At 40.2% G+C, this 14,524-nt stretch overlaps 1 protein-coding gene across 5 annotated transcripts; it reads left to right on the forward strand.

The window, feature by feature from the left end:
• Positions 1 to 4,155: 4,155 nt before the first annotated feature.
• Positions 4,156 to 8,893, forward strand: thap1 (THAP domain containing, apoptosis associated protein 1). Of its 5 annotated transcripts, none has more exons than XM_058777486.1 (3): positions 4,156 to 4,241; positions 5,432 to 5,627; positions 7,114 to 8,893. In XM_058777486.1, the coding sequence occupies exons 1-3, from the start codon at positions 4,174 to 4,176 to the stop codon at positions 7,510 to 7,512; spliced, it is 663 nt and encodes a 220-aa protein (XP_058633469.1). In that variant the 5' UTR covers positions 4,156 to 4,173; the 3' UTR covers positions 7,513 to 8,893. The 5 variants fall into 5 exon arrangements, with proteins under 5 accessions (XP_058633469.1, XP_058633470.1, XP_058633471.1 ...); XM_058777487.1 differs by lacking the exon at positions 4,156 to 4,241 and adding an exon at positions 4,261 to 4,470; XM_058777488.1 differs by lacking the exon at positions 4,156 to 4,241 and adding an exon at positions 4,261 to 4,461 and having other exon boundaries at positions 7,114 to 8,892.
• The last annotated feature ends 5,631 nt before the right edge of the window (positions 8,894 to 14,524 follow it).

Genomic DNA, 14,524 nt, shown 5'->3' on the forward strand with positions numbered 1-14,524 from the left:
CTCGCAGACGGAAGTGATGTGATCTCTGATCTCAGTTCTAGTCAGGATTCAAGCAGCCGAATTTTGCACGACCTGTAATACCCTGTTTAGGGTAACTTTTGAACCCCCAGCCAACAAAGCATTGCAATAGTTAATGCAGGAGAATACAAGTGTTAATATTGTACACTTAATACTTTGCACTTTAAAACTAAACTAAACAGTAACACTTTATTTTAGGGACCGATTCTCATTGTTAACGAGCTACTTATTATCATGCACATTACTAGCACACGGGCCATTTATTAGTACTTATAAAGCACATATTAATGATTTATTCTGCATGACCGTAGTTTAGATCCCATAACCCTACCCTACACCTAAACATAACAACTACCTTAATAAGCAGCAAATTAGCATTTAGTGTTCGTTAAGGACGCTGAGCTTCCGAAGGTTTTGCATATTTATTTCCTGACATTGAATCAAAATATTTCTTTCTTAAGCCTCTTTTTTGTAATTTCAATTCAGTGCTTTTCTCATTTAACACAATAACAACATTAGATGATCTTTTGGGGTGTCATTTCTCAGCCAAAACTGATGTGCAGTTCATTTGTGATTAATTAGATGAATTAATTATCACATCATGTAATTAATTAGATTAAAAAGTGTAATTGCTCGACAGCCTCGGTATGTTTACACACATCTTACGAATGTGCGTGTATTTAATCGCGTCGTATGAACTCGTCAGTGGAGGAACTGTCTTATATCAGCTTTATTTCTATACATGTCATCAAGGCAAAAACTGCCATTTTCATATTTTCTGCAGTTCTGTATGCGCTGAAGTTTAGTTCAGAATGCATGTAAATGAATATGTGAGTTGGATCGCAGCGTTACGGTTCATATCAAATCTGAAGACAGATTTGATTCATTAGTGCATGTAAACACTCCCTCAGATAAACAAGGAGGGAAAACACCTTCACAGCAGCCTGCCGGCAACCCACAACCACTCCGAACCGCTCAGCAACTGCATCACTTCTCATGAAAATCTAGATACTCTTAAACAAAACAGACCTCTTGAAGTGAAGCGCACAGAATCTGAAGAATAGATGCAGTCGAACCAAATTTATTCAGACACTGTGAACGTTTCTCACATTATATCACAGTTTATTCGCTTTAGTTTAGAAAATGGTAATAAAATATGACAGAACTGCGTCAGAACACATTGATCTTGATAACGTCAGATAACTTTGATAGAGAGGTATGTAATGAATTGGGTTGAACAATCACCAAGCAGTGCTTAATTTTGTTCAGTCTGTGTGTAAAAAGGTCGCATTAGCAATTAAAGAAAAAACACTGCAGTAAAACATGCTCAATAATGTCTGAATAATTCTTGCTCCCAAATTTGAATGAAGAATGTCTGGGTGTAATGTGTCACAGTTTACTTTATTTTTCTGTCCTCACTTACATAAATTAACTATAGTGTCCTGCACCTGCTAGTAGACAAATATCAAACATTATATCTGGAGTCTGAATAATCTTTGGTTGACCGTACATCTTGAGGTTAACATAATAAGATTTGTATGTAAAATGTCATCGAATCGAATGCATCTGACACAAGCTAGAAAACCCCAGAGATCTGTGTGTTCTCTCTCCGGAGGATCTGCGCTCAGCGAGCGTCTTGAGAAGCAGCAGAAGGAGTGGGCGTTCTGTCAAGCGCTCTTCTGGATCTCCATGGCCACGAGCCAATCCATCCATCAAACCACATCCGTGTGCATCGCCCAACACCACCAAACACGCGGATTCTCCTGCTGCTTCACGCACATCTCCTTCTGATCAGACACAGCAGAATCAAGCCATGATATCTGAGCTGCTCTTTCTGAGAACTGCGCTCCGCTCCAGCGGCTGACAGTAATAGCTGCCATCTGAAAGCCTTATCTGCTGTAATTCCTGGTGTAGGTGGGTATTACTGTAATTAGATGTCAATAGAGACATGCGAATATATGAGACACTGAAATAGCCCCGGTGAGAAGCCAAGCGTCCTAATTTCCACACTTTGATTTCAAACCATGTGGATTTGGAGACTTTGTACATTTTTAGTTCAGATTAAAACCGGCGCCGCCAAAGAAGCACTTGGAAAGAAGCGGGTCTTATGAGAGCGTTCATGCCCTCGGGACACCGTGCGACAGACGTCAGATCCAGTGTGTCATGAGTTCTGGATCGGGGTTAAATAGGCACTGAGTGCTTGACTTAGTGCTCTTTTTCTAGCACGTTTAAATGAAATGTACATGCACTGAGCCATGAATTCTATAATCAGTGTAATCCATTCCATATGAAGTGTCCCGAGGCGTCGTGAAGCAGAATCAGGGCTTCAGCAGGCCTTCAGATCGACATCAGGGAGGAAAACACAGGCTTCTGTGAAGCTTCGCTGCCCTCTCGTGGTGCGCCGGACCACAGACGGCTCATCCGTCGCTCGTGTGATTCATCATAATGAAGGTTTACTCTGCTAAGGGTGTCATTTAAGTAAGTACAGCGTATAAAAGGCTTGCGTGCAAATAAAGAGACAAAGCTACTCACAAACAGTTCATTTTCTTATTTGAACCAACTCTGCAGTATACTCAGCATCTCAAAAACTTAGACTATCGTGAAAAAAGTTCATTTGTTTTGTAACTTATTTCAAAAAGTGAAACTTTCATATATTCTAGATTCATTACATGTAAAGCAAACCACTTTAAAAGTATTTTTGGTTTTCATTTTAATGATGAGAGCTTACAGCTCATGAAAATCAAAAAAGTTTCACTTTTTGAAATAATTTCAATAATAATAATTGAACTTTTTCACGATATTCAGTTTTTTTTAGATGCAGCTGTAATAATGAGACAAACCAAATTAATTTTAAATTCTCTGAGAGAGAGAGAGCATTGCCAGTGTGGCAAACACACATCTGAAACACCACTGAAACGCTTGCTATGACTGTAAACCGAGTTGTTTCATAAGTGTAAAAGCTGACATACCTCACGCGATGCTTTCACTGAAGCAGCGGGCGCAGGTAAAGTGTGTGTCGGAGCCGCTGCACGTCTCACACTCGTTCCATGCGAGTAAACAAAGCGTCTGCTATCTGCCACATGCATCACACTCACCGGGTTTCCTGTTCTGGAGTGAGTCTCTTTTCCTGTTTACACCACAGATGCACAGATGTGATGCACCTCCGTCGACCGAGTGATGCTCAGCTCTCAGAAACACATCTGCAGGCACAAATCTGAAATGAACCACAGATAATGGCTTCTTCACGTTCTGTGAGACATAACCAGACGTTTCTAATAAAGAACAAAACACCGGTGCTGGTCCATCAGAGCCTCTGCAATAAAGTATTTCAAAGAGACGGAGCGATGAAGCTGACACAAATACTCCTGCCTTCTTTTACTTGATATGCAATCAGGCCTGAACAATTAAAACATTCATAACTAGCCATCGTCCATCATAACTGACACATTTATACATAGAATCTGAAAATTGTACACTTGTAAACAACATATCTGTACATTCATTTAACAACTGCATGTTTCTTCTCTATATTTCTACTTCTGTATATAGTGCATTATTTAAATAATAGTGTTATATCCCATCTCTACTGTACGATTCATGTATGTCTGTACTTTGCTGTCGCCAAGTCAGATTCCTTGTGTGTGTGTGTGTGTGTGTGTGTGTAAACATTGGTAATAAAGCTCTTTCTGACTTCTGAAATATCCCTTTAAGATAACAGTCAGCAGAAATATTGATGACATATATATTAATGAAGGGTCTGAAACAAGTGGTACTGTATATATTTGGCCATAAACACCATATAAGCCGTAATGATGTAGAGTGAGTTCATCTTCACAGACGGATGAAACATGAAGAAACATTCATAATGCTCTCAGTCTGTATGAGATCTTTCCACTGACTCACTATATGATGTTTGTGATTGGATTATGACACCTCATTAATTATCCATACTTAAAGATATCCAGGGAATATCATGTGCGTATGGGAGCACAGTTAATAATATATATTAATCACAAACGCATCATCCACTTGTTTAGTGACCTGATGACCCCCTGCCGTCGTCATACAGAAGACCACGCCCTTTCCCGTCAACAGCCAATCAGATCTGAGGGATTCTCACGCAGCTCAAGCACTGAAATAAAAGAAGCGTGTTGAATGGAAACGATGATGAAGCGGGATATGGAAAGGGCGGGGCTTGGCGGCCCGGACTTCCGCTTTAATTTGTCAGTTAAGATGGGTCTAAACAGTTATGATCTTATTTTAAACTGTTGCTGTCTAGTTTAACTGTGACTGTGCCAGAAGCAGATCCGCTGTACACGACTGCTGCAGGCGGTCACCTGATGTCTGTTACTTTTCTCCGCGCTGCTGAGGCTCGGCCAATCACAGTCCACTGAGATCTCTGGGCATGTGTGTGTTTGTAAACGCTGGGGAAGATTTGCCTGTGTACGTTAGGTACTGTACTTAATATCTGTAAGAGATTATCACACTTGGAGTTGGAAATGCCTGCAGAAAGACAGATCCCGCGGTTAGATGTGCTCGGCTTTATGAGCCGCAGAGCGCCGCCTGCTGGAGAAACCCCGAGCCTCTCCGAGCCTCTCCGAATCTTTCCGAATCTCTCCGAGCCTCTCCGAGCGACACCTCGCTCAGTCAGCCATGTAAAGTGCAGGCGACGGGATCCTGTTCCCAGCGAATATTATTCCTGATCTTCATATTTCAGATCGCAGTGAAACATGGTTCAGTCCTGCTCGGCGTACGGATGCAAAAACAGATACCACAAAGACAAAAACATCTCGTTTCATAAGTGAGCTGAACTCCGTGTGTTTGTGTCGAGTCTCCGGCGCAGCTCCATGTTGTTTTGTTTCTACAGTTCTGTCGCGTGCCTCGGCTCGTGTTCGTTAACTACAGTTAACCAGCTGCAGTGTTAGTTTGCTTTAGTTTAGTTCACATCAGCAGCTTTCATCTGGCTTTACTGGCTACAAACTTCACAGCACGACTGATGTGTTTCCAGTAAACAGCAGCTGGATGTCCATCTTTAACGTGTTTCGAGGCACAGTATTTGTATTACTGTCTAGTTTTCAGTGATGTACAAATGCAAGCGATCAGTGACTTCTCTCAGACCTGTGGACAATAAAAGAAGGCATTTTGAGAGATGTCTCAGTGGTTTGGTGTTGTTATCCACACACTGTTTGCTTCAGACTTCATTAAAAACAGTGCTGACAGCACACAGTCTTTGGTCATTTGCACGTTTTATAAATGTGTAAATGATGTGTTTGTGTATTAATGGCTTGCTGTGTCTGATACGTGTGTGTTAGTTCTCCAGCACTGCAGCATTGTGTAGATGTTCTTCGCTTCGAGGTGAACAGTGAAGTGATCTGAACCGGTGTAACAGCTGTTGTGTGTCCGTCCCTCGCAGGTTTCCTCTGGCCCGGCCGGACGTCTGTGGGAAATGGGTGGCCGCTATGAAGAGAAGAAACTTCAAACCCACCAAATACAGCAACATCTGCTCCCAGCACTTCACCAGAGACTGCTTCAAGCGCGAGTGCAACAACCGAGTGTTGAAGGACAACGCCGTGCCGTCGCTCTTCACCTTCAGCAAACTACAGCTGCAGGTGACGCTCCAAACCTCACCACGAGGCCAGAGACCCATCTCGCTGTGGTCAGGAGCCGGACCTCAGCTCCTCTAACACTGACCAGCAGGAACGCACCGATGTTACCGCTGACTCTCTCACAGCAGCCTTTCTCTCCGGTTTATCATGACAGCTGTACCTTTTATAGTTAGCAGCACATTAGAAGATTACAATATAAACTGCTCTTTAAACCATTAAAATCACTACATTAAAAATGAAAATTTTAACTGCTATAAGAAACATTAACTCATTTGAACTTAATAGTTAAGACTGCGTTAGCTTACATTTGATTCACCCATTACAGTACTCCCTCTACAGTCACTGCTGTCATAAACACACACTTGCATGCAGGCTTAAGATTCTACAAAATGCTTATTTTACTCAGAATTATTCTATTCTACTATTCGCAATATTATAATTCTGTTGCGTTCCGTCTAAATGGATATGTTTGCATGAGTTTTCTAACATTTACAGATGAAGAATGCAGCACAAGTATATTCTCTGTGTGTTATGATCCACATCAAGGACGTGAATCCCAGTTTTTCCTCTGTCTCTGTAGTGTTGTTATGAATCGTCATATTCACGCGCAGCAAATGTGTTAGAAACAATGCATCGCAATATTAATGCCAACTTGTATCCGATGCACACTTTTTGAAATCGATGCATGTTATGCTGAAGCACCGAGCGGATCGGGGGATCATCCCGTCCCAGATTTACTCCTGGACAAACTTTAATGAGCATTTAAAGGGGTTGTTTCATCATTTCAGTAGCTTTGTATTTTTTCGTGATAATCTGTTATCAGAAGATTATCAGAAATGATCCAATATGGGCTCCAGAATGGATCGTTAAAGTAATCTGAAGCACGTGTGCCCAGTGCAGTATATCTGCAGTCTCCTGAAGTCAAAGATTGGAAGAATTCAGTAAAACCAGATATTCAGACTCCTCCTGTAATATCATCATATGAGCTGGAGCTGGGCCATTTTTCAGATTTGATCAATTAATTCAAATTTAATGATTTGGATGATTTAGAAATCGAGGAATTTTGATTTTGAATAGAAATATTACCAAAGGTTAGAATTACACACTTTGACAATCTGCCAATGATAATCGTAAAGAACGATCCGACCGCAGGTCAGTGCACGTTTATAGCTAATAATCGTCTGCTTGTTATACCTTCAGTCATTTTGAGCTTGAATTACCTTGATTCAAGTGTTTTCCTCGTATAATATGTATAAGACAAGTTTGTACAAGATGTAGTTCATGCATCTTTTCTGCAGAGAATAACATTTACTTCATGTTGATGACTCATTGTGTGAGAATAGAATTTTCTGTTGCTAGACGGTTAATGAAGAAAACGTTTCTCGAATCATGTTGTAGTTACATTTTTCAAGTCGACTAGTTAAAATTGTAGAAATGGAGAATCGGTCAAACGTTGTATAACGCTCATGGTTTGTTGTGTTGTTGACAGGCAGCGTCTCTGGAGGAGAGCTTCAGCCCAGACATGGCCTTTCCTCTGAGCCTGCCGCTGTCGGACGCGGAGGAGACGCGGGCCGCGGTGCGTCCGTCTGAAGCCGAGCCCGCTCCGCTCCTCCACACCAGCGCCTTCGTCTCCTGCGACCACAACTACACGGTGGAGGACACGGTGCAGCAGAAGAGACGCATCGAGCAGCTGCAGGAGCAGCTGGACAAGCTGCGCAAGAGACTGAAGACGGTGCAGCAGAAGTGCCGGCGGCAGGAGAGACAGCTGGAGCGCTTCCGAGCCATGAGCGAGGTCCAGAGGGACGCGGCGCCTGGGGACAGCTACGTTATCCTGCCCAAAGAGATCTACGACGTCCTGAAGGGAATAGAGACCATCGGTGCGTTGTGAGGGAAGCCGGCCTCCAGAGAGTCACGGTTTCAAGTGGTTTTAGCTTTTAGCTTTTCTGTCAATCATGACTTGTGTCCTGAATGTGTGTGAGCCGTTTCTGCCGTGTTCTCTCGGACTGAAGGAGGTTCAGATGGACAGAACCAGGTTTAGCTGCTGTGGGCGTCGGCGTCGGTTCTGATCACAGATCTCTGTGGAACCGAAAGACCTTTCAGGAGAGGATCGTCCGCTTCAGAGCAGAACTCACTCAACACGCAATAACTGAGGATTCGGGTGTGATCGACGCGTCTGAGTCGGTCAGAGAAACTAAGCCCTTTAGCACTTGTGAAAATAGAGGATCCGCGGTGCAGGAGAGACTCGAGCGACGCTGAGACAAACGCTTCAGCAAATCAGGTTCTCATTATCTGCAGATTTGTTGAAATGGCAGCAGATCAGTGTTTGTTCTGTTATTAAATGTTTTTCTAATTTAAACCTCTAGAATTTATACTGACTAGTTTTTGAATTGATTAATGTACTAAGATGACCAAACTGGACTTCACTAAACACATTTTCAGAAGCCACAGAGTCACATATCAAAGGGCTTCGTTGTTGTTTTTCACCCCTTGCCGATTCATTTATTATTTACAAAACTTTAATAATGGTGGAATCAATTTAAGCCATATATGGGTAAAAATAGACTTTTTGCTGGGAAAACTTCAATCGTAGTTGCCTTACGGTCACAGTGCAATTGTTCATGTGTTTGACTGTTTCAATACAGCGCTGTCATTCTTGACCTGAGCTTGTGTTTGAATGAGTTTCAGTGTCGTCTAAATGTCACGCTTTATTACTGTCCTGTGCAGACACACTTAATGGAAGATGATTGCGTATATGGTCAATAGCTGGTCAGATTTTCAAGGCACCACCCTTACAAAACTTTATACCACAATAACGAAAGTTTCCACCAAAATATGAATTACTGCGCTCTGATCATAACAAATGAATATGAGAAATGATTCAAACTGTGTAAGAGTCTTTTTCAGAATCTCTGTTATTTTAATTTCTCAATCATTGTAATGTTTATGAAAGAGATGGCTAATAACTACAGTAACTACTATGGTGAATGTTTGTGAGGGTAAACTGGGAACAGCAGCATGAGCTCGACACCCGTGTTTTGATCATCACAGAAATGAAGTTCGTTAACATGCTGCATCAGATAAACAAACTCTCTTCTAGGAACTATGAAACCAGTCTGTTTAGTTTTTTTAATTTGGGGCCATTTAAGAAAAATGACATTTATAGATATGTATATTTATAGAAAAAATGTTGTGAACAAAATATGTGAATGTGGCTAAAACTAACCTGTCTCATGACGGTCTAAACCCAGCTCACACTGATCACATCCATCAAATATGGATTCTCTCCTTCAAACAGAAATTGAATTCTCTTATCTGTTTGATGCTGATTCCTAGTCAGCTACAGCATCGCATCAGATAGTGTGTTATGCACATCTGATCTCTTCTGGAAGCTGGTTCCAACTGCGGGCGGCATAATAGCTCAAAGCAGACTCCCCTTGTTTTGTGTGAACCCTTGGTATTTCTAACTGACTCGATCCTAATGATCTGAGTGGTCTGTTAGGTTTATATTCAGTGAGCATATCTCCAATGTATTTAGGTCCTAGGCCATTGAGAGATTTATAAATGAGTAAAAGTACTTTAAAATCAATCCTCAATGTAACTGGAAGCCAGTGTAAGGACCTGAGGACTGGTGTGATATGCTCAGATGTTCTGGTTCTAGTCAGAATCCTGGCAGCAGCGTTCTGGATGAGCTGCAGCTGTCTAATGGTCTTCTTTGGAAGGAGACCATTACAATAATCCACCTGCTGGTGATAAAGGCATGAACCAGTTTCTCCAAGTCTTGACTGGAAACAAAACATCTAATTCTAGCAATGCTTTTGAGATGATAGTATGCTGATTTAGTTACTGCTTTGACATGACTACTAAAACTAAGGTCTGTCTCCAGAAACACCCCAAGATTTTTGACTTGGTTTTTAGTTGTTTGACCCCTAGACTCAAGGTATGCATTCACCTTGAGAACTTTATCTTTGTTTCCAAATGCAATGACTTCAGTTTTCTCCTTGTTTAACTGAAGAAAGTTCTGGCACATCCAACAGTTTATTTCATCAATGCATTGGCAGAGGGAGTCAATGGGGCTGTAGTCATTTGGAGATAAGGCTAGGTAAATCTGGGTATCATCAGCATAGCTGTGATAGGCAATTTGGTTCTTTCTCATTATTTGACTTAGTGGGAGCATATACAGGCTAAACAAGAGCGGTGCAAGAATTGAGCCTTGTGGGACTCCGCATGTCATGGACGTCCACTTAGACTTATGCTCTCCTATACTCACATAATAACCTCTCCCTTCTAAGTATGACCTGGACCATTTGAGTACCATCCCAGAAAGCCCAACCCAGTTTTCCAGTCTCTCTAGAAGTATGTTATGATCAACAGTGTCAAACGCAGCACTAAGATCTAGTAGTACCAGAACTGATATTTTGCCTGAATCAGAATTGAAGTGAATATCATTTATTATCTTAATGAGTGCTGTCTCTGTGCTGTGATGCACTCGGAAACCAGATTGAAAATTGTTCAGGTATCCATGTAAGTTTAAGTAGTTGTTCAGCTGATTAAAAAACTACCTTTTCAATAATCTTACCTATGAAAGGAAGATTTGATATTGGTCTATAGTTGTTCAACATTGTGTTATCAAGATTGCGCTTTTTCAGAAGGGGCTTAACAACTGCAGTTTTCAGGGAGTTTGGAAAAGTCCCAGAAAGAAGTGAGGCGTTCTGAACAGAAGAGATCTGCTTCTAAACAGTTAAGCACACTTTTGAAAAAAGATGTGGGAAGTGTGTCAAGATAGCAGGTTGATGATTTAAGTTGCTGTACTATTTCTTTCAAAATTTTGCAATCAATTGCTTCAAAAACAGACATAGTCACTTCTTTTTGAAATTGCGGTCGAATCTGTGTGACCTCTGCAAAAGTAGATATGCCAATCTCCTTTCTGATATTATTGATCTTCTCAGAAAAGAAGGAAGCAAACTCATTGCATTTGATGTCGGAGAGCATTTCACTGGGAATCTGACTTGGGGGGTTTGTAAGTCTCTCCACAGTAGCAAAAAGAGTGCGAGAGTTGTTTAAGTTACTGTTTATAAGGTTTGAGAAGAAGGTCTGTCTAGCTGTGGCTAGTTCCACATTGAAAGCATGAAGGCTGTCTTTATAGATGCTATAGTGAATTTCCAGTTTCGTCTTCCACCACATCCGCTCAGCTTTTCTGCATTGTCTTTTCATACTCTGAACTGCTGTTGATTTTCTCCATGGTGATTTTTGTCTGCCATTCTTCTTGCAGACCCTTGTCGGAGCAATATCATCAATAACATTCATAACTTTTGAGTTAAAAGAATCCAGGAGAAGATCAACAGAGTCTGCAGAAATGCTTGGTGTTAAAGATATAGCCTTCATAAATAGCGCACTAGTGTTCTCGTTAATGCATCTCTTTCTGACAGAAACAGATCTAGATTCAGTGGTAACAGAGATAAATATATCAAAGAAAATACAGAAGTGATCAGATAGTGCTACATCCTTAACAACAATGGATGAAATATTTAGACCTCTACTGATGAGCAAATCTAGAGTGTGTCCACGATTGTGTGTGGTTCCATGCACATGCTGGATCAGATCAAAAGTGTTTAAAACAGTTATAATTTCTTTTGCAGTTTTGATTTCTGCATTATCTATGTGAATATTAAAATCCCCTTCAATAGCAAAACAGTGAAACTCTGAGGAAATCAATGATAACAGTTCTGTGAACTCTTCAACAAAGACTGGAGAGTATTTTGATCCTAGTCATAGATCCTCTTCTGAATATTATTAATTTGTCAATGTCATTAGGATATACAGTCATGGCCAAAAATATCGGCACCCTTGGTAAATATGGTCAAAGAAGGCTGTGAAAATTAATCTGCATTGTTAATCCTTTTGATTTTTTTATTTAAATAATTCACAAAAATCTAACCTTTCATTGCATAATAAGAATTTAAAATTATGAAATAAATGTTTTTCTCTGATACACATTGGCCACAATTAACGGCACCCTTTTATTCAATACTTTTGAAACCTCCATTTGTCAGTTTAACAGCTCTAAATGTTCTCCTGTAATGCCTGATGAGGTTAGAGACACCTGACAAGAGATCAGAGACCATTCCTTCATCCAGAATCACTCCAGACCCTTTAGATTCACAGCTTCTTCTCTTCAGGTCACTCATGTTCTACAGGGTTCAGGTCAGAGGACTGGAATGGCCAGCAGAAGTTTGGTTTTGTGCTCAGTGACCCATTTTGTGTTGTTTTTGAGGTTTGTGTTTGGATTATTGAACGGTTGGAAGATCCAAACATGGCCCATTATAAGATTTCTAACAGAGTCAGTCACTTATTGATTTTTGTCCAGGACCTCCAGCAGAAATATAGGCCACAACATCAAGAATACAGCAGTATATTTCATTGTACACATGGGGTACTTTTTAAACCCATCTTGAGTGTTTGCTGCTAAAAAGCTCATGTTTTAGTTTCATCTCACCATAGAAGCCAGTCCCATCTGAAGCTCCAGTCGTGTCTGATAACTGAATATACTGGAGTTTGTTTTTAGATGAGCGAGGAGAATTATTATCGAAACCCTCCCAAACAACATGTGCTGATGTAGGTGCTTCATCCGAGACTCAACTATTTTCTGCAATTCTCCAGCTGTGGTCCTCGGAGAGTCTTTAGCCGCTCAAACTCTCCTTCTCACCGTGCATTAGGACGATATAGACACACGTCCTCTTCCAGGCAGATTCCTAACATTTTATGTTGATTGGAAATTCTTAATTATTGCCCTGATGAAGGAGATGGGAATTTTCACGGCTCTAACACTTTTCTTAAAGCCACTTCACTAATTTGTGAAGCTCAATTGTCTTTTGCTGCACATCAGAAATATATTCTTTGGTTTTTCTCATTGTGATGATGATTAAGGAAATTTGGGCTTTGTGTTCCTCCTATTTATATTTCTGTGAAACAGGAAGCAATGGCTGGATAATTTCATGTTCATAATCACCCTGGAGTGCTCAAAAGTGTGAATATGAATGGGAATATACTTCAGAGATATTTTACTCATAAGAATTTCTAGGGGTGCCAATAATTGTGTCCAACGTGTATTTGAGAAAAACATTTATTTCATAATGATATTTCCCCCATTATAAATTATTATTATTCAATGAAAGGTTAGATTTTTGTGAATTTTTTTAAATAAAAGATCAAAAGGATTAACAATGCAGATTAATTTTCACAGCCTTCTTTGATCATATTTACCAAGGGTGCCGATATTTTTGGCCATGACTGTATATATAATTTTTTACCTTTATTTATAAAGCGCTTTGTACGATATTGATTGTGTCAAAAGAGCTTTACATTGTCAACAGGAAAATAGTTTCAATAATGCAAGAGGACAATTACAAAGAGTCATTTTTCCAGCTAAAGTCAGTTCATTGATGATTCAGTGATGTCATCATCCACTTCAGCTCTCTTCCAAAAGTGTCTCTGCAATCAGAATATATCCCAAAAACCTTCAAACTGTCTGTTAAGCCTCTCATTTAAAAAACAAAAAACAAAAAAAAACAACTTGATCCTAGAGAATTAGTTAATTACAGATTGATCTCAAATCTCCCTTTACTGTCAAAAAAAACAGAAAAGGTAGCATCTTCACAATTATGTTCCTTCTTAGAGAGAAATGGTATCTGTGAGGATTTTCAGTCAGGATTTAGACCGTATCATAATACTGAGACAGCTCTCATCAGAGTTACAAATGATCATGGTTGTATTTCTATTAGTGCTACTGGATCTTAGCGCTGCGTTCGACACTATCGACCACAACATTCTTTTGAATAGACTACAAAACTTTGTTGGCATTAGTGGAAGCGCCTTAGCATGGTTCAAATCATACTTATCTGACCGCCATCGGTTCGTAGCAGTGAATGAAGAGGTATCATATCGATCACAAGTGCAGTATGGAGTACCTCAAGGCTCAGTACTAGGGCCGTTACTTTTCACGCTTTACATGTTACCCTTGGGAGCTATTATCAGGAGACATGGTGTTAGCTTTCACTGTTATGAATAGTGAATAGTGATACTCAGCTCTATATTTCTACATGGCCTGATGTAGCATACCAATTTGCAAAACGAACAGAATGCATAGTTGACAAAAACCTGGATGACTAGTCATTTCTTACTGCCAAATTCTGAAAAAAAACAGGTGTTAATTATCGGATGAAAAACCTCTGCATGAAATAACCTAGAACACTTTCTAACACTTGGCTGCTCTGTTAATTCTGCGTCATCAGTCAGGAACCTAGGTGTGCTGTTTGATGGCAATCTTTCCTTCGAAAGCCACGTTTCCAGCATTTGTAAAACTGCATTTTTCCATCTCAAAAATATATCTAAATTACAACTATGCTCTTAATGTCAAATGCTGAAATGTTAATTCATGCATCATGATTTCAAGGTTAGATTATTGTAATACTTTATTTGGGTGGTTGCAACTGTATTTTCACCATGTTGTGATAAAGGTGGAAAGTTAACGATATACCTTCGGCATTACCTAACCTTGTGCTATTTTGGCTGTAATCTCGCCCTTATTTTCTTACTTTTATTTATGATAATAAGGGCAAGTGCAGTAAAACCATAAGATATGGGCCACATTATTATATCATAACAGCCCTAAAACTAATCCTGAAAAGCAGGCTCATGTAATGCGAACACTAGATAACAGTGTTGGTCGGTTATTGACTTGCTTTACTTGTTGCAAAAAACACACACACACAAAATAAACAAACAAAAAAACAACACATTTGTAATTCAAGGAAGGCGTTCGTTAGGAAACATGCATTGCTGAGTGTGTGTAGATCAGGGGTGGTCAACCTCGGTCCTGGAGGGCCACTGTCCTGCAGAGTTTA

Source organism: Onychostoma macrolepis, chromosome 05 (assembly GCF_012432095.1).
Source record: "Onychostoma macrolepis isolate SWU-2019 chromosome 05, ASM1243209v1, whole genome shotgun sequence".
NCBI classification, from domain to species: Eukaryota; Metazoa; Chordata; class Actinopteri; order Cypriniformes; family Cyprinidae; genus Onychostoma; species Onychostoma macrolepis.